The 21,575-nt window shown below is 49.3% G+C and overlaps 1 protein-coding gene across 1 annotated transcript in view; it reads left to right on the forward strand.

Moving 5' to 3' along the window:
- ATP6V1B1 (ATPase H+ transporting V1 subunit B1) overlaps positions 1-21,575 on the forward strand; it is a 105,959-nt gene that overhangs the window by 62,150 nt on the left and 22,234 nt on the right. The window contains exons 4-7 of the mRNA XM_060247215.1: positions 958-1,051; positions 17,215-17,292; positions 18,458-18,597; positions 20,758-20,859. Of these exons, the coding sequence (XP_060103198.1) occupies positions 958-1,051; positions 17,215-17,292; positions 18,458-18,597; positions 20,758-20,859 (414 nt within the window). The remainder of the gene's footprint in view (positions 1-957; positions 1,052-17,214; positions 17,293-18,457; positions 18,598-20,757; positions 20,860-21,575) is intronic.

The raw sequence follows: 21,575 nt of genomic DNA on the forward strand, positions 1-21,575 counted from the left end.
TGGTGCTTGCACAAGGGACTGCCCTTACCTTTTTACTTATATTGCAAACCGCCTTATGTTCTATAAGGGAGAAAGGTGGCAAAGAAATGTTTGAATTGATGATGATGATGATGATGATGTAGTAAGAAAGTAAGTAGTAGTAATAAGAAAGTAAATAGCAGTAGCGGTGGTAGTAGTAGTAAGAGTTAGTAGTAGTAGTAAGAAAGTAAATATGATGATGATGTAGTAGTAAATATGATGTTGTTGAAGTAAGAAAGCAAGTACTACTAGTAGTAAGAAAGTAAGTAGTAAATGGTTGTGGTGGTAGTAGTAAGAAAGTAAGTAGTAGTAGTAAGAAAGTTAGTAGGTGGTGGTAGTAGTAAGAAAGTAAGTAGTAGGTGGTGGTAGTAGTAATAGTAAGAAAGTAAGTAGTAAGAAAGTGAATATGATGATGATGTAGTAGTAAATATGATGTTGTAGTAAGAAAGCAAGTACTACTAGTAGTAAGAAAGTTAGTAAGTGGTTGTGGTAGTAGCAGTAAGAAAGTAAGTAGTAGTAGTAGTAAGGAAGTAAGTAGTAGGTGGTGGTAGTAGTAGTAAGAAAGTAAGCAGTAAGAAAGTCAGGTCAGTCAGTAAACATGGAGTCTTGGGAAGCGCTTGGATATGGCAACAGAGGGATGGAGTTGGGTGTCTGAAGACAGGAAGAAGGTTCTGACAGGCAATAGACATCAGGGTAAACTTAGAAATTGGTAGCCGAGCAAAATGTCCAGGGAGGAGCACAGAGAGAAAGACAAGAAGGTGGCTCAAGTTCCACGTGTTTTTAGAACCTCCCCCAGATTTGCAGCTCCCCAGAACAGGCCGAGAGACATCCCTCCCCCCCACTGCTGTCCTCTCTGACTATCTGCTTGCCCTCATTTGCTGTTAATCCTTCCTAATTGCCACTAATTGGGTCCTTGCTCCGGCCGCCCTTTCTCTGCAGGTGTTTGAAGGCACATCTGGGATCGATGCGAAGAAGACCTCGTGCGAGTTCACCGGGGACATTCTGCGCACACCTGTTTCGGAGGATATGCTCGGTACGTGGCTTCCCAGTCAGGGCCGGAGATGGATGGAGCGCAAATTCGTCTTGATAATATGTCGATTACTCTCGCCAAATGAAGTGCAAGTTAATCCAGCTACAAAAGAGGATGAAAGAGCCAGATTGTTTCAAAGAGGGGAAAGGGAAAAGGTCAGAGGAGGGCCAGAAGCGGCCCTGACATTAGGAAATCTGAGGCAGGCAGTGGAATTGGGGTGCCAGACAGTTATGAGCCATGTGAGGGCACGGTTGTTCAATGGCAAGCTCCTTTGGTACATAGGGGAGCAACACTACACTTAGCTCCAAACATACTTTTATAGAAACACACAGACTCCCATGTTAACTGGTATGCAGTCGTTTGAATCAGTATTTCCCAGCCTGTAGGTTGGGACCCGAAACTGGGTTGCACCCAGCTTCCCTAATGGCCACCTCTGTCCTTTCCGTTGTTCTCTTCTGGCCCTAGAAACACTACCTTTGGCACTTGGGTGTTTGTTTGTTTTTTGGCCACTGTGTGACACAGAGTGTTGGACTGGATGGGCCACTGGCCTGAGCCAACAGGGCTTCTCTTATGTTCTTATGTGACACAGAGTGTTGGAATGGAGGGGCCACTGGCCTGATCCAACAAGGCTTCTCTTATGTTCTTCTGTGACACAGAGTGTTGGACTGGATGGGCCACTGGCCTGAGCCAACAGGGCTTCTCTTATGTTCTTATGTGACTCAGAGTGTTGGACTGGATGGGCCATTGGCCTGATCCAACAGGGCTTCTCTTATGTTCTTATGTGACACAGAGTGTTGGACTGGATGGGCCAGTGGCCTGATCCAAAAGGGCTTCTCTTATGTTCTTATGTGATACAGAGCGTTGGACTGGATGGGCCACTGGCCTGATCCAACAGGGCTTCTCTTATGTTCTTCTGTGACACAGAGTGTTGGACTGGATGGGCCATTGGCCTGATCCAACAGGGCTTCTCTTATGTTCTTATGTGACTCAGAGTGTTGGACTGGATGGGCCACTGGCCTGAGCCAACAGGGCTTCTCTTATGTTCTTATGTTACCTTCTATTTTTTTTCCTTCACTGCATGTTGATCAAGTAAAAGCATATCTTGAAGGTCACTAGAGTGAGTGAGAATTTTAGGAAGGATTAGAGCAGGGGTGTCAAACATGCTGCCCGAGGGCTGAATCAGGCCCCCGGAGGGCTCCTATCAGGCCCGTGAGCAACTCACTGTCATCTGCTTCCTTCTCTCTCTCTTGCTTCCTTCTGCATCACAGCTGGCTTTGCCAGGCTTCCCCAATTGCACAGGAGCTACAGAGCAAAACCTTTGTTTTCTCCATTGGGCTGACCAGCACATGAAGCAACTTACGTCCAAAAGCTTGCAATGCCCAGCCATTTCATGTTTCCCCCCTGGGTCTTAGACTCAAAGCATTGACCATGTGATTTCTATAACGAATGCCAATAAATCAAAAGTAGGTTTTACAACTTACAGACACACACCTGAACAATGCCTGAACAGCATACTCAAGATTGCTACAGCACAGACATGGTCTCCAGATTTTGATGCAATTATTCAGAGCAAAAGGCGTCAGTTATCAGACTGTTAAATAAACAAAAGATTGCAAGAGTGCTAATCTTTTAAACATATTTTATTTTAAGTTTTTTTTTAAAAAAAAATCTTTAATTATGTTTGCCCATGTCCTTTGTAAAGTTTATATCTCTGCTACCTGGCATTACATGTTATGACACACACAGCCCAGCCTGAGAAGGTTCCATTTATGTCAGATCCGGCCCTCATAACAAATAAGTTCGACACCCCTGGATTAGAGGGAGTAATGGAGAAAGAGAGGATGGCCAAGGCTGGGATGCAATCTTCATTTGAAAGGCTGTGAGTGGATGTGTCTGAATGCCACTAGCTTGGGGTCCAGAGTAAGGGCAGCTGCCCCCTTTGAGCAGTGTTGGTTAGACAAAGATGATGAGGGGTCTGGAGACCAAGTCCTATGAAGAAAGGTTGAAGGAGCTGGGGATGTTTAGCCTGGAGAGGAGGCGGCTGAGAGGTGATAGGATCACCATCTTCAAGGACTTGAAGGGCTGTCCTCTAGAGGATGGTGTGGAATTGTTTTTTGTGGCCCCAAAAGGTAGAACCAGAACCAATGGGTTGAAATGAAATCAAAAGAGCTTCCGGCTCAACATTAGGAAGAACGTCCTGACTGTTAGAGCAGTTCCTCAGTGGAACAGGCTTCCTCGGGAGGTGGTGGGCTCTCCTTCCTTGGAGGTTTTTAAACAGTGGGCTCTCCTTCCTTGGAGGTTTTTAAGCAGAGGCTAGATGGCCATCTCACAGCAATGTGGATCCTGTGAATTTAGGGGGTGGTATTTCTGAGTTTCCTGCATTGTGCAGGGGGTTGGACTAGATGACCCTGGGAGGTCCCTTCCAACTCTAGGATTCTCAAAAACATTTGGTTTGCCACTGCAGAAGATGGAATGTTTAACTAGATGGGAACCAAGGTCATAGTTTGTCTTGGGCTATCCCTGGATGGGTTATCTAAATTTGGACTTCTGGGTCATCATACCAAAAAGGCCAGGATCTGATGATTTAAGTATTTTGAATATCTGAAGTCAGGGCTTTTATCACGTAACTCAAACTGCCTTGTTTGGTGCCGTGGTTAATTGTGCAGACTTCTATCTGGGAGAACCGGGTTTGATTCCCCACTCTTCCTCCACATGCACCTGTAGGAATGGCCTTGGGTCAGCCATAAATCTGTCAGAGGCTGTTCTACTCAAGAGCAGTTTCTGTCAGAGTTCTCCGCCCCACCTACCTCACAGGCAATGTTTCCTCTAAGCTGAGTTCATGGGAGCTAGCTCACAGTTTTTTTTAGCCTCTGGAGAGGGCTGGGCACAGGGCAGGCTGTATGTGTGTGTCCCTCCTCACACACATATATTGGCCACTGTGTGACATGAGTGTTGGACTGGATGGGCCACTGGCCTGATCCAACATGGCTTCTCTTATGTTCTTATGTGACACAGAGTGTTGGACTGGATGGGCCATTGGCCTGATCCAACAGGGCTTCTCTTATGTTCTTATGTGACACAGAGTGTTGGACTGGATGGGCCATTGGCCTGATCCAACAGGGCTTCTCTTATGTGACACAGAGTGTTTGACTGGATGGGCCACTGGCCTGATCCAACATGGCTTCTCTTATGTGACACAGAGTGTTGGACTGGATGGGCCATTGGCCTGATCCAACATGGCTTCTCTTATGTTCTTATGAGACACAGAGTGTTGGACTAGATGGGCCATTGGCCTGATCCAACATGACTTCTCTTATGTTCTTATGTGACACAGAGTGTTGGACTGGATGGGCCATTGGCCTGATCCAACATGGCTTCTCTTATGTTCTTATTTTCTTACATTTTTTCAAGAACACATGGCTTAGAATCATAGAATCCTAGAGTTGGAAGGGACCTCCAGGGCCATCTAGTCCAACCCCCTGCACAATGCAGGAAATTCACAGACACCTCCCCCTAAATGCACAGGATCTTCATTGCTGTCAGATGGCCCTCTAGCTTCTGTTTCAAAACCTCCAAGGAAGGAGAGCCCACCACCTCCCGAGGAGGAATCCTGTTCCACTGAGGAACCGCTCTAACGGTCAGGAAGCTCTTCTTAATGTTGAGCCAGAAACAGTTGAGCTTGGCCCGCCCTTGCCCCCTCCGACTTCACCAAGGCTTCCCAGGCCTCGGCAAAGTCCAGATGCTGCCACGCCCCCTGACTTCACCAAGGCTTTCCAAGGAGGGACGTCGCAGTGAGCACGCTCTGAGCACGTCCGCTTCTTCCCGGCTTCACGAGATCGGGAAGTTAGCAGGTGTGGCGGGTGAAGAGAGGGGGCACTTCATGGTACCTCCAGGCCAGGTGGCGCCCTAGGCAGCGGCTTACCTGGCCTACTCCCGTGTGCCAGCCCTGAGTAGCTCACAACTTTAATGCCAGTGGCTCACAAAGTAGAATTTTTGCTCACAAGAGGGTGAGCTTAGAGGGAGGTGTCTGTTGTGGGGAGGAAGGGAAAGGAGATTGTAAACTGCTCTGTTACTCCTTTGGGTAGTGAAGAGCAGAGTATAAATCCAATTTCTTCCTCCTCCTCCTCCTCCTTCTTCTACTTCTTCTCTCTTTCCCAAGCAACATTACCTTATGTGCTTCAATGTATTATTAACTGGAGAGCCAGTCTGGTGTAGTGGTTAAATGTGCGGACTCTTATCTGGGAGAACCGGGTTTGATTCCCCACTCCTCCACTTGCAGCTGCTGGAATGGCCTTGGGTCAGCCATAGCTCTGGCAGAGGTGGTCCTTGAAAGGGCAGCTGCTGTGAGAGCCCTCTCCAGCCCCACCCACCTCACAGGGTGTCTGTTGTTGGGGGGGGGAAGGTAAAGGAGATTGTGAGCCCCTCTGAGACTCTTCGGAGTGGAGGGTGGGATATAAATCCAATATCTGCAACTACCTCACAGGGTGTCTGTTGTGGGGGAGGAAGGGAAAGGAGATTGTGAGCCGCTCTGAGACTCTTTGGAGTGGAGGGCGGGATATAAATCCAATATCTTCATCTACCTCACAGGGAGTATGTTGTGGGGGGGAGGAAGGTAAAGGAGATTGTGAGCCCCTCTGAGACTCTTCAGAGTGGAGGGCGGGGTATAAATCCAATATCTGCATCTACCTCATAGGGTGTCTGTTGTGGGGGAGGAAGGGAAAGGAGATTGTGAGCCGCTCTGAGACTCTTCGGAGTGGAGGGCGGGATATAAATCCAATATCTTCATCTACCTCACGGGGTGTCTGTTGTGGGGGAGGAAGGGAAAGGAGATTGTGAGCCGCTCTGAGACTCTTCGGAGTGGAGGGCAGGATATAAATCCAATATCTTCATCTACCTCACAGGGTGTCTGTTGTGGGGGAGGAAGGGAAAGGAGAATGTGAGCCACTCTGAGACTCTTTGGAGTGGAGGGCAAGATATAAATCCAATATCTTCTTCTATTTTAACAACGCCATAAAACATGCATTTGGCACCTCTGTTAAGGAGCCAAAATACACCTGATACTGAGGGATCCTAGAAACGTCCCCCTCCCAATATATTTAGCCTCAAAAATATGGATTAAAGCAGGGGTAGCCAAGGGTAGCTCTCCAGATGTTTTTTGCCTACAACTCCCATCAGCTCCAGCCAGCATGGCCAATGGCTGGGGCTGATGTGAGTTGTAGGCCAAAAACATCTGGAGAGCTACCGTTGGCCACCCCTGGATTAAAGCCATAGTCCTGGGGAAAGGGTGTTAATTTCCCACTCCCCGCTCTGTTTCCCTGACTGAATGTTAACTCTCCCATCTGCACACAGGGTGAGTTGCTTTTAGTCCCAGAAGGGAAAGAAATGTTCTGCCGTGTGCAATTGCATCGCACACATGCCAGACGATCACGCCGCGCGCACTGTAATAGTGCACTTTCCGCCCACTGTCCATGCACTTCCAGTGATTGTTTGCAAGTGATGTGTTCCGTTTTGCACCGTGGCTTGAAAGTGCAATCTTCGAGGTGTGTAAAAGCTCCCAAAGTGCTCGCGGGAAAGCCCGGAAGGTGAGGACGGCGGCCCCCAGCACCTCTCCCCCAGGCTTGCCTTTGCAAACGTCACAGGCACTGTGCTGGCAGATAAACAATTCCTGTGTTTTCCGGCTCAGTGCAGAGATGAGGGCAGACATCATTGCCAAGCGAGAGGTCAGTACAGTTTGTATCATCCTGCCAAATCCCTGATTTCTAAGAAGGCGTGGGTGGTCAAGAGTCTCCTAGCCCCTTCAGGTGACTGGCTTACTCAGGGGCTGCGTGCACTCTGCCGTCATGTGCCGCCCAGTCGTCTGTGTTCACCTAGAGTTGCCAACTCCAGGTTGGCAAATGCCTGGGGATTTGGGAGGGGGGTGGAGCCAGGGGAGGGACTTCTGCCATAAAGTCCACCTTCCAAAGCAGTTGTTTTCTCCAGGGGGACTGTTTTTCTCTTGGCCAGAGGAATCAATTGTAATTCTGGATTATCTACAGGCTCAACCTAGAGATTCACCCATGATGTATCAGAGCGGAGAATAGTCTAGGGTAAACTGAAGTAGAATGGAATGAAGAAGAACAGAATGGAAAGGGAAACTGCTAAATTATAAGTTGTTATGAAACCTGGAACAAACACCATCCCGGGACTGAACAGGGATATTGGTTTCTCATTACATATGCTAACCTATTCTCACCAAGTAGAGCTATATATGTTTATGTTTATGTTTAATTCAATTTATGCCCCATGGCGCAGAGTGGTAAAGCAGCAGTACTGCAGTACTGTGGTTTGAACTCTCTGCTCACAACCTGAGTTCGATCCCGGCGGAAGCTGGTTTCAGGTAGCCGGCCCAAGGTTGACTCTGCCTTCCATCCTTCTGAGGTCGGTAAAATGAGTCCCCAGCTTGCTGGGGGGGAAGTGTAGCTGACTGGGGAAGGCAAGGGCAAACCACCCCGTAAAAAGGTCTGGCGTGAAAACGTTGTGAAAGCAGCGTCACCCCAGAGTCGGAAATGACAGGTGCTTGCACAGGGGACCTTTCCTTTCCTCCCCACAAAGGCAGGCTCAGGGCAGCTTGCATCAAATCATAGTATTCTATGATTGCAGTAATAAAATCAACAAAACCATTAAACAGTACAAGTTAAAACAATCTACAGTTGGTGCTAACAAACCAGATGTTACTCATATTCACAAGTCAACAGTTGTTCCAGAGTTCTCCTACGGTCGACTGAAGGCTTGCCGGAAGTGAGCGGTCTTACAGGCCTTGCGGAGCTGAGTGAGGTCCCGCAAGGCCCTAACCTCTTCTGGCAATTGGCTCCACCAGGAGGGGGCTGCCACTGAAAAAGCCCGGTCCCTGGTGGTCGACAGTCTCGCCTCTTTCAGCCTGGGGATCACAAGGAGATGTTGGGATCCAGATCTTAGTACTCTCTGGGTAATGTGTGGGGACAGACAGTCCCTCAGGTAAATGGGTCCTTGGCCATATAGAGCTTTAAAGGTAATAACCAGCACCTTGTAACGAATCCGGTACACTATTGGTAGCCAGTTTGGTGTAGTGGTTAAGTGTGCGGACTCTTATCTGGGAGAATCGGGTTTGATTCCCCAGTCCTCCACTTGCACCTGCTGGCCTTGGGTCAGCCATAGCTCTCTTATCTGGGAGAACCGGGTTGGATTCCCCACTCCTCCACTTGCAGCTTCTGGAATGGCCTTGGGTCAGCCAGAGCTCTCTTATCTGGGAGAACTGGGTTGGATTCCCCACTCCTCCACTTGCAGCTTCTGGAATGGCCTTGGGTCAGCCATAGCTCTTTTATCTGGGAGAACTGAGTTGGATTCCCCACTCCTCCACTTAGTGAAGTGACAAAGGCTTAGAGATATTCTTGAGGCCTCTTGTTCTATAGCCTTATGTCATACCTATAGCATTCAGTGTTTTTTTGTATGCCATGTGGTCAAGAATTGATCGAGTAAAGTAAGAGCCTATGTACTATAGAACAAGAGGCCTGAAGAATATCTCTAAGCCTTTGTCACGTCACTAAATTTCCTTGTGGTCCAGAATTGTTCTATTGTTTTATTCTGTTCTGTATTATGAGACAATATGTGTACTTACCTTTCTGACCTCTGAAGAAGACCAATTTAGGTCAGGTCAAGTTGAGTGGGTTCCCATTGAGGTTTTATGATTTTACATAGGATAGAGGTTTATGATGGGCTCTTAAATCATAGAATCATAGAGTTGGAAGGGACCTCTAGGGTCATCTAGTCCAACCCCCTGCACAATGCAGGAAACTCACAAACACCTCCCCCTAAATTCACAAGATCTTCATTGCTGTCAGAGGGCCACCTAGCCTCTGTTGAAAAACCTCCAAGGAACAAGAACCCATCACCTCCCGAGGAAGCCTGTTCCACTGAGGAATTGCTCTAACAGTCAGGAAGCTCTTCCTAATGTTGAGCTGGAAACTCTTTTGATTTAATTTCAATCCATTGGATCTGGTCCTACCTTCTGGGGCCACAGAAAACACTTCCACACCATCCTCTACAGGACAGCCTTCAAGTCCTTGAAGATGGTGATCCTATCACCTCTCAGCCATTTCCTCTCCAGACTAAACATGCCCAGCTCCTTCAACGTCTCCTCATAGGACTTGGTCTCCAGACCCCTCACCATCTTCATCGCCTTCCTCTAGACCCGTTCCAGATTGTCTATATCCTTCTTAAAATGTGGTGCCCAAAAGTGAACACAAGACTCCAGGTGAGGTCTTACCAGAGCAGAGTAAAGCGATACCATCACATCACATGATCTGGACACTAGACTGCTGTTGATACAGCCCAAATGGTTTTAGCTTTCAACAATAAATACATGTATGTTGATTTATGATTTTTTTTACACTTTTTTTTTAAATGTTCGGCACTTTAATTGCATATTAACCTTTTTAGGTTTCTTACTCCAGTTTTTGGGTTACGTTTCTTTCCCTTCTTTGTTTTTCTTTGTAGTGTGACAGGACACCATTTCTCCCCCTGTCACTGGGTGTTTCCTTTCCTAACCCAACACTCTTAACTACTACTCCACAACTGACTGAAAGGTGCCATTGGGCTCAAACTTTGTTCTGACTCTCCGTGTGCCAGTCCTGCTCTGGCAGTGAAGTCTACTAATGCCAGCTCTCCAACCTCCTTTATAGATTGGTTATTGCCCTCCCCCCAAAAAACAAATCAATATAGAAGAGGAAGAAGAAGAAGATATTGGATTTATATCCCGCCCTCCACTCCGAAGAGTCTCAGAGAGGCTCACAATCTCCTTCACCTTCCTTCCCCACAACAGACACCCTGTGAGGTAGATGAAGATATTGGATTTATATCCCGCCCTCCACTCCGAAGAGTCTCAGAGCGGCTCACAATCTCCTTTACCTTCCTCCCCCACAACAGACACCCTGTGAGGTAGATGAAGATACTGGATTTATATCCCGCCCTCCACTCCGAAGAGTCTCAGAGGGTCTCACAATCTCCTTTACCTTCCTCCCCCACAACAGACACCCTGTGAGGTAGATGAAGATATTGGATTTATATCCCGCCCTCCACTCCGAAAAGTCTCAGAGTGGCTCACAATCTCCTTTCCCTTCCTTCCCCACAACAGACACCCTACAGGGAAAATGAAGGTATTGGATTTATATCCCGCCCTCCACTCCGAAGAGTCTCAGAGCAGCTCACAGTCTCCTTTCCCTTCCTCCCCCACAACAGACACCCTGTGAGGTAGATGAAGATATTGGATTTATATCCCGCCCTCCACTCCGAAAAGTCTCAGAGCGGCTCACAATCTCCTTTCCCTTCCTCCCCCACAACAGACACCCTGTGAGGTGGGTGGTGCTGAGAGGGCTCTCACAGCAGCTGCCCTTTCAAGGACAACCTCTGCCAGGGCTATGGCTAACCCAAGGCCATTCCAGCAGGTGCAAGTGGAGGAGTGGGTAATCAAACCCAGTTTTCCCAGATAAGAGTCCGCACACTTAACCACTACACCAAACTGGCACTCATCCTCCCCCCACCCTCCCCCTCAATAGCAGGTCCGCCAAATTGCTGATTTCTTCCAAGGTTATGCTCTGAGTGTGTGTCCATCCCCAGGTCACCCCAGCAAGCTTCCGTGCAGAGCCTAAGCTACCTCATGGTATAGGGTTGTCAAGTCCAATTCAAGAAATATCTGGGGACTTTGGGGGTGGAGCCAGGAGACTTTGGGGGTGGAGCAAGGAACACGGTTGTGACAAGCATACTTGAACTCCAAAGGGAGTTCTGGCCATCACATTGAAAGGGATCGCATGCCTTTTAAATGCCTTCCCTCCGTTGGAAATAATGGAGGGGGTAACTTCTTTGGGAGCTCATAACTTGGAGGGTATTTTGGGGAGAGGCACTGGATGCTATGCTGAAAAGTTGGTGCCTCTACCTCAAAAACAGTCCCTCCCAGAGTGCCAGATACCCGTGGATCACTTCTCCGTTATACCCTATGGGAACTGGTCTCCATAGGGAATAATGGAGTGCCCAGCAGACATTTATAATAATAATACTTTTTATTTATATCCCGCCCTCCAACCCCACCCCCCGCCGCTTTCTGATGACCCTGAAGCGGGGAGAAGGCCTGCAAACCGTGGGATCCCCTGCCCCCACCTGGGGATTGGCAATCCTACCATTATACCCTATGGGAACTGGTCTCCATAGGGAATAATGGAGTGCCCAGCAGACATTTCCCTCCCACCCCACCCCCCGCCGCTTTCTGATGACCCTGAAGCGGGGAGAAGGCCTGCAAACCGTGGGATCCCCTGCCCCCACCTGGGGATTGGCAACCCTACCATTATACCCTATGGGAACTGGTCTCCATAGGGAATAATGGAGTGCCCAGCAGACATTTCCCTCCCACCCCACCCCCCGCCGCTTTCTGATGACCCTGAAGCGGGGGAAAGGCCTGCAAACCGTGGGATCCCCTGCCCCCACCTGGGGACTGGCAACCTTACATGGGACTGGTGTGAGGATAAAATGGAGGACAATAAATAAAGTACAGATTGACCTGCAGATTGTCCAGCACATGATAGGAGCTCTTGCCTTATGTAGGAGCTTCTGTTTGCTGAAGGTTCCCTCTACCGCCTCCTGTTCCTTTCACCCCCTCCCCTTGCTGTGCTTCAGTGATGTGTGTCTAAGGCAAAGAGAAGGCCTCCTGAATGCCAAAGTTCCTGGCCTTTCATGGTCCACGGCTCCTTTTTCACATTCCCACTTCAGAATTGATCGGTGACAACAGCAAAGCTTTTGGATTAGAGGATCGGAAGAAATCAGCAATTGGGGGGACTTGCTAATGGGGGGAAGGACGGGGTGGGGGGGATGAGTGCTGCTGTATTGATTTGTTTAGGGGGGGCCTGATAACCAATCTATAAAAGGGGGTGGAGAGATGAAGAGACTTCGGAGGGGGAAGAGAAGAGGAAGAGAAAGAAGAAGAAGGGAGAGGAGGAAGAGGAAGAAGAAAAGGGGGATGAAGGAGGGGGAGAAGAAGAAGAGGAGGAAGAAGAAGGGGAGGAGAAGAGGAAGAAGACAGAGAGGGGAGGAGGAGAAGAGGAAGAGGAAGAAAAAAGGAAGAAGAAGAGGGAGGAGGAGGGGAAGAGAAAGAAAAAGGAAGAAGAAGAAGAAGGGGAGGGGGAGGAGGAGAAGAGGAAGCAGAAGAAGAAGGGGGAGGAGGAAAAGAAGAAGGAAGAGGAGGAAGAAGAAGAAGGGGAGGGGGAGGAGAAGAAGAGGAAGAAGAAAGGAGAGGAGGAAGAGGACGAAGAAGAAGAAGAAGAAGAAGAAGGGGAAGGTGAGCAGGAGAAGAAGAAGAAGGGGAAGAGGAAGAAGAAGAAGAAGAAGGAAGAAGAAGGGGGAGGGGGAGAAGAAGAAGAAGGAAGAGGAAGAAGAAGGAAGGAGAGGGGGAAGGGGAGGAGGAGGAGAAGAAGAAGTCATCTGCTAGGGAGAACAACAGTGGTAAGCAGGGCTGCTAACTCCTGGGTGGGGGATTCCTGGAGGTTTGGGGGTGGCGCTTGGGGAGGACAGAGTGTGGGAGGAGGAGGACATGATAACATAGAGCATACCTTCTAGAGCAGCCATTTCCTCCAGGGGAAGGGATCTCTGTCATTTGGAGATCAGTTGTAATTCACAGAGATCTCCAGGCCCACCAGGAGGGTGGCAACCCAAGGCCGTAAGCATTTCCAGATCTTGGTGGCCTGGGATGGTGGTTATTGCACACCCAGGGCTCCTGGCATCCAGAACTTTCTGCATCCTGATTTCATTAGGCTGGGACCTTCCGCACCACTCAAAGCTGGCGGAAGAAGCTGTAGGGTTGCCAACCCCCAGGTGAGGACTGGAGGTCTCCTGCTGTTACAACTGATTTCCAGGTGGCAGAGGTCAATTTGCCTGAAGAAAATGGCTACTTTGGAAGTTGGATCCTATGAGCTCATGCCCAAACCCCGCCCCTCTGGGTTCCACCTCCAAAATCACCAGGTATTTCCCAAGCCAGAGCTGGCAACCCTGTGCTGCTGTGACGTGTCCCATCTTTCCTTCGAGGAGCACAGGTGGGCCTACAAAGATCTCCCCCTTCCTCAATTTTATCCTCACAACAACCTTGTGAGGCAGGCCTGGCTGAACCCCAGCCTAGCTTGAAGCCTGAGGCTGAGTCTCCAGGCAGGGTCTGAAACCAAAGCAGCCAGGACTCCAAGAACAGTGTCAAATCCAGTGCCAGCTTGTGCATTTGACAGAAATTTTCGTTGGTCTGGTTGTTCAGATCGAAAAAACAAAAACGTCACCTGTTAGTAGGGTTGCCAAGTCCAATTCAAGAAATATCTGGAGACTTTGGGGGTGGAGCCAGGAGAATTTGGGGGTGGAGCCAGGAGACATTAGGGGTGGAGCCAAGATGAAGGCTGTGACAAGCATAATTGAACTCCAAGGGAGTTCTGGCCATCACATTTAAAGGGACAGCACACCTTTTAAAATGCCTTCCTTCCATAGAAAATAATGAAGGATAGGGGCACCTTCTTTTGATGCTCATAGAATTGGACCCCCTGGTCCAATACTTTTGAAACTTGGGAGGTGTTTTGGGGAGAGGCACTAGATGCTATACTGAAAATTTGGTGCCTCTACCTCAAAGTACGCCCCCCCCAGAGCCCCCGATACCCGTGGATCAATTCCCCATCATTCCCTATGGGAATCATTAATGAAGGTGCATAATGGCTGTGGGGGCGGGGCTTCCCCCGCTGGCCAGCTGACTGGGGGAGGGGGGAAGCCTGTAAAACCGGGGGATCCCCCGCTGGGACCTGGGGATTGGGAAGCCTACCTGTTAGGTGAGGCAGAAGAAAGGTAAACGCCTCCGCGAAGAACCAGCCTCAAAAAAGTACAAACTAGGAAACGTTTTATAAAGAAAGCACAAAATATCAACATCAGGTGAACCTCATCGCAACATGAGAAACCAAAGCCACAGCCACACCCAAAGTCTCATAGAGGACGAATCAACGTCAATATATCCAATGATGGAATCCAGGCCCTGTCCAGGTTATGGCAAAAGTCCGAAGCTCCACGATGTCTTCATGGATTTTGAATAAGGGATTGTGCAGCAACAGGGTTGTACTAAATTCCGTTTCACAGAAGAGCTTCGACAAGCTTCAAAGAACCGTTACACATTTTTCAGGAGAGCTAAGCTTCAGAATTCTTAGCAAAGTGTTAAGAATTCGCGGAGGTATTTACCTTTCTTCTGCTCCATTGTTCCGCGTTTCTGTTTGCTTACCATAATCCCCAGGTGGGGGCAGGGGATCCCCCAGTTTGGAGGCCCTCCCCCCACTTCAGGGTCATCAGAAAGTGGGGGAGGGGGAGAAAAATGTCTGCTGGGCCCTCCATTATTCCCCATGGAGACCGATTCCCATAAAGTTTAATAGAGAATTGATCTCTGCTGGCATCTGGGGCTCTGCGGGGGCGGGGGGGCGCTGTGTTTTGAGGTAGAGGCACCAAATTTACAGCATAGCATCCAATGCCTCTCCTCAAAGCACCTTCCAAGTTTCAAAAGGATTGGACAAGGGGCTCCAGTTCTATGAGCCCCCAAAGAAGGTGCCCCCATCCTTCATTATTTGCAACGGAGGGAAGGTGGAAAGGTGTGCGGTCCCTTTATACGTGATGGCCAGAACTCCCTTTGGAGTTCAATGATGCTTGTCACCGCCTTGCTTCTGGCTCCACCCCCAATGTCCCCAGATATTTCTTGAATTGGCAACCCTATCGCCCGGGGAGAACAGGAGAGCAACAATACTGACAGCAGAGCTTGAGAGTCGGCCATTCCAAGAGTCCCCCAGCAAATCCAAAAACACCGCCCCCTGCCACTTTTCTTGTTCAAACCAAATGAAGTATTTGGAGAATCTCAAAAGCTTGTTTTCGCCGGTCTTCCACTGTCAAGCTGCAGACCGCTGAGGGTGACCCTGTAGAGTTTTCAAGGAAAGAGACGTTTCGAGGTGGTTTGCCATTGGCTGCCTCTGCATAGCAACCCGGGACTTCCTTGGTACTGACCAGGGCTAAAGTACTGGCCAGGGCATGACCTGTGTTGCTTCTGAGATTTATTTATTTATTTATTATTTATTCGGGATTTATATCCCGCCCTTCCCACAAGCGGCTCAGGGCGGCTTCCAACAATTGATCAAGCATAACATTTAAACAATTTTAAGTATAAACAATTAGATACTTAAACATTTAAAACCTTAAAAACCAGTAACATTTCAATTTCATAAAAACAATTAAACCTTAAAAACCAGTAACATTTCATTTCATATAAACAGATGGCTGGCCAGTTCCATCAAGTTTTCATCCCAGCTAGGTGTAAGCTAGCCGGAAGAGGGTCGTCTTGCAGGCCCTGCGGAACTGAACCAGGTCCCGCAGGGCCCTCACCTCTTCCGGCAGCTGGTTCCACCATGTGGGGGCCATAACAGAGAAGGCCCTTTCTCTGGTGACTTTCAAGCGGGCTTCTTCTGCTGAGATCTGCTGAGATCGGGCTATCCTGGGTTAGCCAGCTCAGGGCAACATAGATGAAGTACATAAACTAAAATAATTAAACACATAAAAGCCAACATTAAAAAGCACAGCTCAGAACTGGCAATAAATTTAACCGAATGAGGTCCTAAATATATCAAGATGGGTTGTCGTGTTAGTCTGTCTGTAAAAAGGTCAAGGTAGTCCCCTGTGCAAGCACCGGTCGTTTCTGACTCTGGGGTGACGTTGCTTTCACAACGTTTTCACGGCAGACTTTTGACGGGGTGGCTTGCCATTGCCTTCCCCAGCCATCTAGATTCCCCACCCCCCGCAGCAAGCTGGGTACTCATTTTATGGACCTCGGAAGGATGGAAGGCTGAGTCAACCTTGAGCCAGCTACCTGAACCGGCTTCCGCCGGGATCGAACTCAGGTCATGAGCAGAGAGCTCAGACTGCAGGACTGCAGCTTTACCATTCTGCACCATGGGGCAGTGTACTGCTACAGTAGACAAAAACAAGAGTCCAGAAGAACTTACAGGAGTGCGTCGAACTCATTTGTTATGAGGGCCGGATCTGACATAACTGAGACATTGTCAGGCTGGACGATGTGTGTCATAAAATGTAATGCCAGGTAGTAGACAAACACAATTAAAGATTTTTTTTAAAAAAAAAAAAACACAACTTGAAGTAAAATATGCTTAAAAGATTAGCCCTTTTGCAATATTTTGTTTCTTTAACAGTTTCTGATAACTGACTCCTCTTGCTGTGAATGATTCTATCAAAATCTGGAGACAATGTCTGTGCTGTAGCAGTCTTGAGTATGCTGTTCAGGTGTTGTTCGGGGGGGTGTACGTTGCAAACCTACTTTCGATTTATTGACATTCATTACAGAATCTCTCGGTCAATTCTTTGAGCCTAAGAGCCAAGGGAAAACATGAAACGGCTGGGCATTGCGAGCTTTTGTATGTAAGCTGCTTCATGTGCTGGAGAAATGGAGAACGGAGAAAATAGAAGCTTTGCTCGGTAGCTTGATTGTGCAAGCCTGGCAAAGCAAGCTGTGACGTAGAAGGAAGCGAGAGAGAGAGAAGGAAGCAGATGACAGTGAGTTGCTCACGGACCTGCTAGGAGCCCTCTGGGGGCCTGATCTGGCCCTTGGGCCGCATGTTTGACACCCCTTGTTTAAGGACTAACAAAATCTGTGGCAGGAGATGAGCTTTCATGAGTCACACAGTGATTGGTCCTAAATAAAACTCTAATTTAAAAAAGATAAGCCATGATGGCGGTTTCTGGGGTGTTTCTTTGGCTGCGTACAGCTTTACACGACACTAAATAATGCGTTTTGCAACTGGGTTTTTACTGTGTAAGAATAGCAAAAATCCACTTGCAAAATGCATTATTGAGTGTAGTGAGGACACACGCTTTGTCCAGTCTGTTTAGGATTAACTCCAGTTCAGGAAATTCTAGAATCTAGAGGTGGTGGAGTCGGGAGAGAGCTCAGTGGAGACGTGATGCTGTAGATTCCACCCCCTGAAAAGGCAGTTTCCTGATCTCAGCCGTTTGGAGATCAGTTGCTGTTCTGCGAGAACTCTCCAGACCTTATCGAGAAGTTGACGACCCTAATTTTGGGACTGTGCCTTTTCTCTCTGCAGGGCGGGTTTTCAACGGTTCTGCTAAACCCATTGACAAAGGGCCAACTGTTATGGCAGAAGACTTCTTGGACATCAATGGTGAGCCCCCTGCACGGTTGACCTCTGGGCAGTTCATTCGGTCCACAAGTTGTAGCATGCATTAGAGTCAGGTGTTTTCCCAGGGAGGCAAATAGCGGCAGCTCCCAGTAGCAGTTTGGTGCAGTGGTTAAGTGTGCAGACTCTTATCTGGGAGAACCTGGTTTGATTCCCCACTGCTCCACTTACAACTGCTGCAATGGCCTTGGGTCAGCCATAGCTCTGGCAGGAGTTGTCCTTGAAAGGGCGGTTACTTGTGAGAGCCCTCTCCAGCCCCACCCACCTCACAGGCTGTCTGTTGTGGGGGAGGAAGAAGAAGAAGATGTTATTGGATTTATATCCTGCCCTCCACTCTGAATCTCAGATTCTCACAGCGGCTCACAATCTTATCCCCACACAACAGACACCCTGTGAGGTGGGTGGGGCTGGAGAGGGCTCTCACAAGCAACCGCCCTTTCAAGGACAACTCCTGCCAGAGCTATGGCTGACCCAAGGCCATGCTAGCAGGTGCAAGTGGAGGAGTGGGGCATCAAACCCAGTTCTCCCACATAAGAGAGCTCTGGTTGACCCAAGGCCATTCCAGCAGGTGCAAGTGGAGGAATGGAGAATCAAACCCGGTTCTCCCAGATAAGAGTCTGTGCACTTAAGCACTACACCAGACTGGCTCTCAGCATAGCACTCAGAATTGTTTGAAGTCCTTCCCGTACATTATTTTGTAGCACAGCATGCAACAACCCTGTAAGGTAGGACAGCGTTATTACCTTTGTATTGCACATCAAGGCTGAGAGGGATGGAGACGCTTGCCTCTGGCCTCTCAGTGAGCTCATGACAGCAGCAAGACTTGAACCCAGGACTTCGGGATTCCTAGCTGAGTCCGCACACTTAACCACTGCACCAAACTGGCTGTCTGGAAATGGCCCAAAAGGTGAAACCGGCCACAAAATGGCTGCCCCAGAAGGTGAAACCAGCCACAAAATGGCTGCCATGGCTTACTTCCAGTCACACAGTGAAAATCCAGGAAGACAAAGGAGATTGTGAGCTGCTCTGAGACTCTGATTCAGAGAGAAGGGCGGGGTATAAATCTGCAGTCGTCCTTGGGGTCTTCCCAGGTCTTCTGTCTATCCAGGGACCCCATGATTGACCCTCAGCTCACGGCTTCATTCCCCAGGCCAGCCCATCAACCCCCACGGGCGCATTTATCCTGAGGAGATGATCCAGACAGGGATTTCACCCATCGATGTTATGAACAGCATCGCCAGGGGACAGAAGATCCCCATCTTCTCAGCTGCCGGCCTCCCTCACAATGAGGTAAGGAAGTCCAAGACTGATTTGACCATAATGCCAGGGACCAAACCAAGTCGGGGGGTGGGGGATGAAGCATTATAAACTGTGGACTAGGGGGCCCTGGAAAATTGATCTGCTGGTATCTGGGGCTCAGGGGAGAGCCAGGTTGCTGTAGTGGCTAAATGCGTGCAATGCTTCCTCGAAGAGCCAATCTGTTGTGTAAAGGGGAACACCTAGTAAACAAAGAGTCTACAAAACATATAAAGATACAGAAGGCATCACACACACCTGCTCAGTTTTTTGTTTTGATGTCAACTGAAACCACCTGATCACATTTCCAATAGGCGTTCGCTCAATGCCATATCATTACACCAGTTCCTTATATAAGAGGTTACAGGTGTTACAAATCAACTTCTTAAAGGTATCATTTCCACATTCAAATATATTCCAAATATATTGATTGTAGATGATGACATTGGATTCATATCCCACCCTCCACTTCAAAAAGTCTCTGAGCGGCTCACAATCCCCTATATCTTCTCCCCCAACAACAGACACCCCGTGAGGTGGATGGGGCTGAGAGAGCTCTCACAACAGCTGCCCTTTCAGGGACAACTCCTGCAAGAGCTATGGCTGACCCAAGGCCATTCCAGCAGTTGCGAGAGGAGGAGTGGGGAATCAAACCTGGTTCTCCCAGATAAGAGAGCTCTGGCTGACCCAAGGCCATTCCAGCAGTTGCGAGAGGAGGAGTGGGGAATCAAACCTGGTTCTCCCAGATAAGAGAGCTCTGGCTGACCCAAGGCCATTCCAGCAGCTGCAAGTGGAGGAGTGGGGAATCCAACCCAGTTCTCCCAGATAAGAGAGCTCTGGCTGACCCAAGGCCATTCCAGCAGCTGCAAGGGGAGGAGTGGGGAATCCAATCCGGTTCTCCCAGATAAGAGAGCTCTGGCTGACCCAAGGCCATTCAAGCAGGTGCAAGTGGAGGAGTGGGGAATCAAACCCAGTTCTCCCAGACAGGAGTCCGCACACTTAACCACTGCACCAAACTGACTCTCATATTACAAAGATGTCCCCCCCAGGCTGGGTAGGGTTGCTAATCCCCAGGTGGGGGCAGGGGATCCTCCAGTTTGGAGTCCCTCTCCCCGCTTCAGGGTCATCAGAAAGTGGGGGAGGGAATGTCTGCTGGGCACTCCATTATTCCCTATGGAGACCCATTCCCATTGGGTATAATGAAGAATTGATCTGCAGGTATCTGGGGCTCTGGGGAAGGGCTGTTCTTTGAGGTAAGGGCACCAGACTTTCAGCTTAGCATCTGATGCCTTTTCTCAAAACATCCTCCAAGTTTCAAAAAGATGGGACCAGAGGGTCCAATTCTATAAGCTCCAAAAGAAGGTGCCCCGATCCTTCAATATTTCCAATGGAGGGAAGGCATTTAAAAGGTGTGCAGTCGCTTTAAATGTGATGGCAAGAACTCCCTTCATCCCAATGTCTCCTGGCTCAACTTGAGGGTTCTTCCAGGGATTGTTCCCCCCACACACACCTTTCCAGGCAGACAGAAACTCTGCATCCTCTGGCGAGAAGAGCTGTTCCTGCCCCGTTTCCCTTTGGTCTTTTCTGGAGATGCCCCCCTCCCCCCAGTTTGGTATAGTGATTAAGTGTGCAGACTCTTATCTGGGAGAACCGGGTTGGATTCCTGACTCCTCCAGTTGCAGCTGCTGGGATGGCCTTGGGTCAGCCAGAGCTCTCTTATCTGGGAGAACCGGGTTTGATTCCCTACTCCTCCACTTGCACCTGCTGGAATGGCCTTGGGTCAGCCATAGCCCACACATTGTCCTTGAAAGGGCAGCTTCTGTGAGAGTCAGTTTGGTGTAGTGGTTAAGTGTGCAGACTCTTATCTAGGAGAACTGGGTTTGATTCCCCACTCCTCCACTTGCAGCTGCTGGAATGGCCTCGGGTTAGCCATAGCTCTTGTAGGAGTTGTCTTTGAAAGGGCAGCTTCTGAGAGAGCTCTCTCAACCCCACCCACCTCACAGGGTGTCTGTTGTGAGTGGAGAAGACATAGGACATTATAAGATGCTCTGAATCTCTGATTCAAAGAGAAAGGCGGGGTATAAATCTGCAGTCTTCTTCTTCGTCCTTTTCTTCTTCACTCCCTCCCTGTTTTCCTCTTCTCTCCCCTTGCAGATTGCTGCTCAGATCTGCAGGCAAGCCGGGCTGGTGAAGAAGTCCAAAGGCGTCATGGACTATCACGAGGACAACTTTGCCATCGTCTTTGCTGCTATGGGGGTGAGTCAGTGGGGAGGTGGCGTCTCGGGCGTGGGCCGGGCGTGTCTGTGGGAAACAGTCCGGAAGGGGGGGGGGGTGCTCTCAGCAGTCTCTCTCAGTCCTGGAGGTGTCACCTGAGCAGGGCTTTTTTTGTAGCAGGAACTTTGCGTATTAGGCCACACCCCTTGATGTAGCCAATCCTGCAAGAGCTTACAGGGCTCTTTGTACAGGGCCTATTGTAAGCTCTTGGAGGATTGGCTGCATCAGGGGTGTGTGGCCTAATATGCAAAGGAGTTCCTGCTACCGAAAAAGCCCTGATAAGAGAGCTCTGGCTAACCCAAGGCCATTCCAGCAAGTGCAAGTGGAGGAGTGGGGAATCAAACTCGGTTCTCCCAGATAAGAGAGCTCTGGCTGACCCAAGGCCATTCCAGCAGGTGCAAGTGGAGGAAGGGGGAATCCAACCCGGTTCTCCCAGATAAGAGAGCTCTGGCTGACCCAAGGCCATCCCAGCAGCTGCAAGTGGAGGAGTGGGGAATCCAACCCGCTTCTCCCAGATAAGAGAGCTCTGGCTGACCCAAGGCCATTCCAGCAGGTGCAAGTGGAGGAGTGGGGAATCAAACTCGGTTCTCCCGGATAAGAGAGCTGTGGCTGACCCAAGGCCATTCCAGCAGCTGCAAGTGGGGGAGTGGGGAATCAAACTCGGTTCTCCCGGATAAGAGTCCGCACACTTCACCACT

The sequence above is a fragment of the Heteronotia binoei genome, chromosome 9, assembly GCF_032191835.1.
Source record: "Heteronotia binoei isolate CCM8104 ecotype False Entrance Well chromosome 9, APGP_CSIRO_Hbin_v1, whole genome shotgun sequence".
NCBI lineage: Eukaryota > Metazoa > Chordata > Lepidosauria > Squamata > Gekkonidae > Heteronotia > Heteronotia binoei.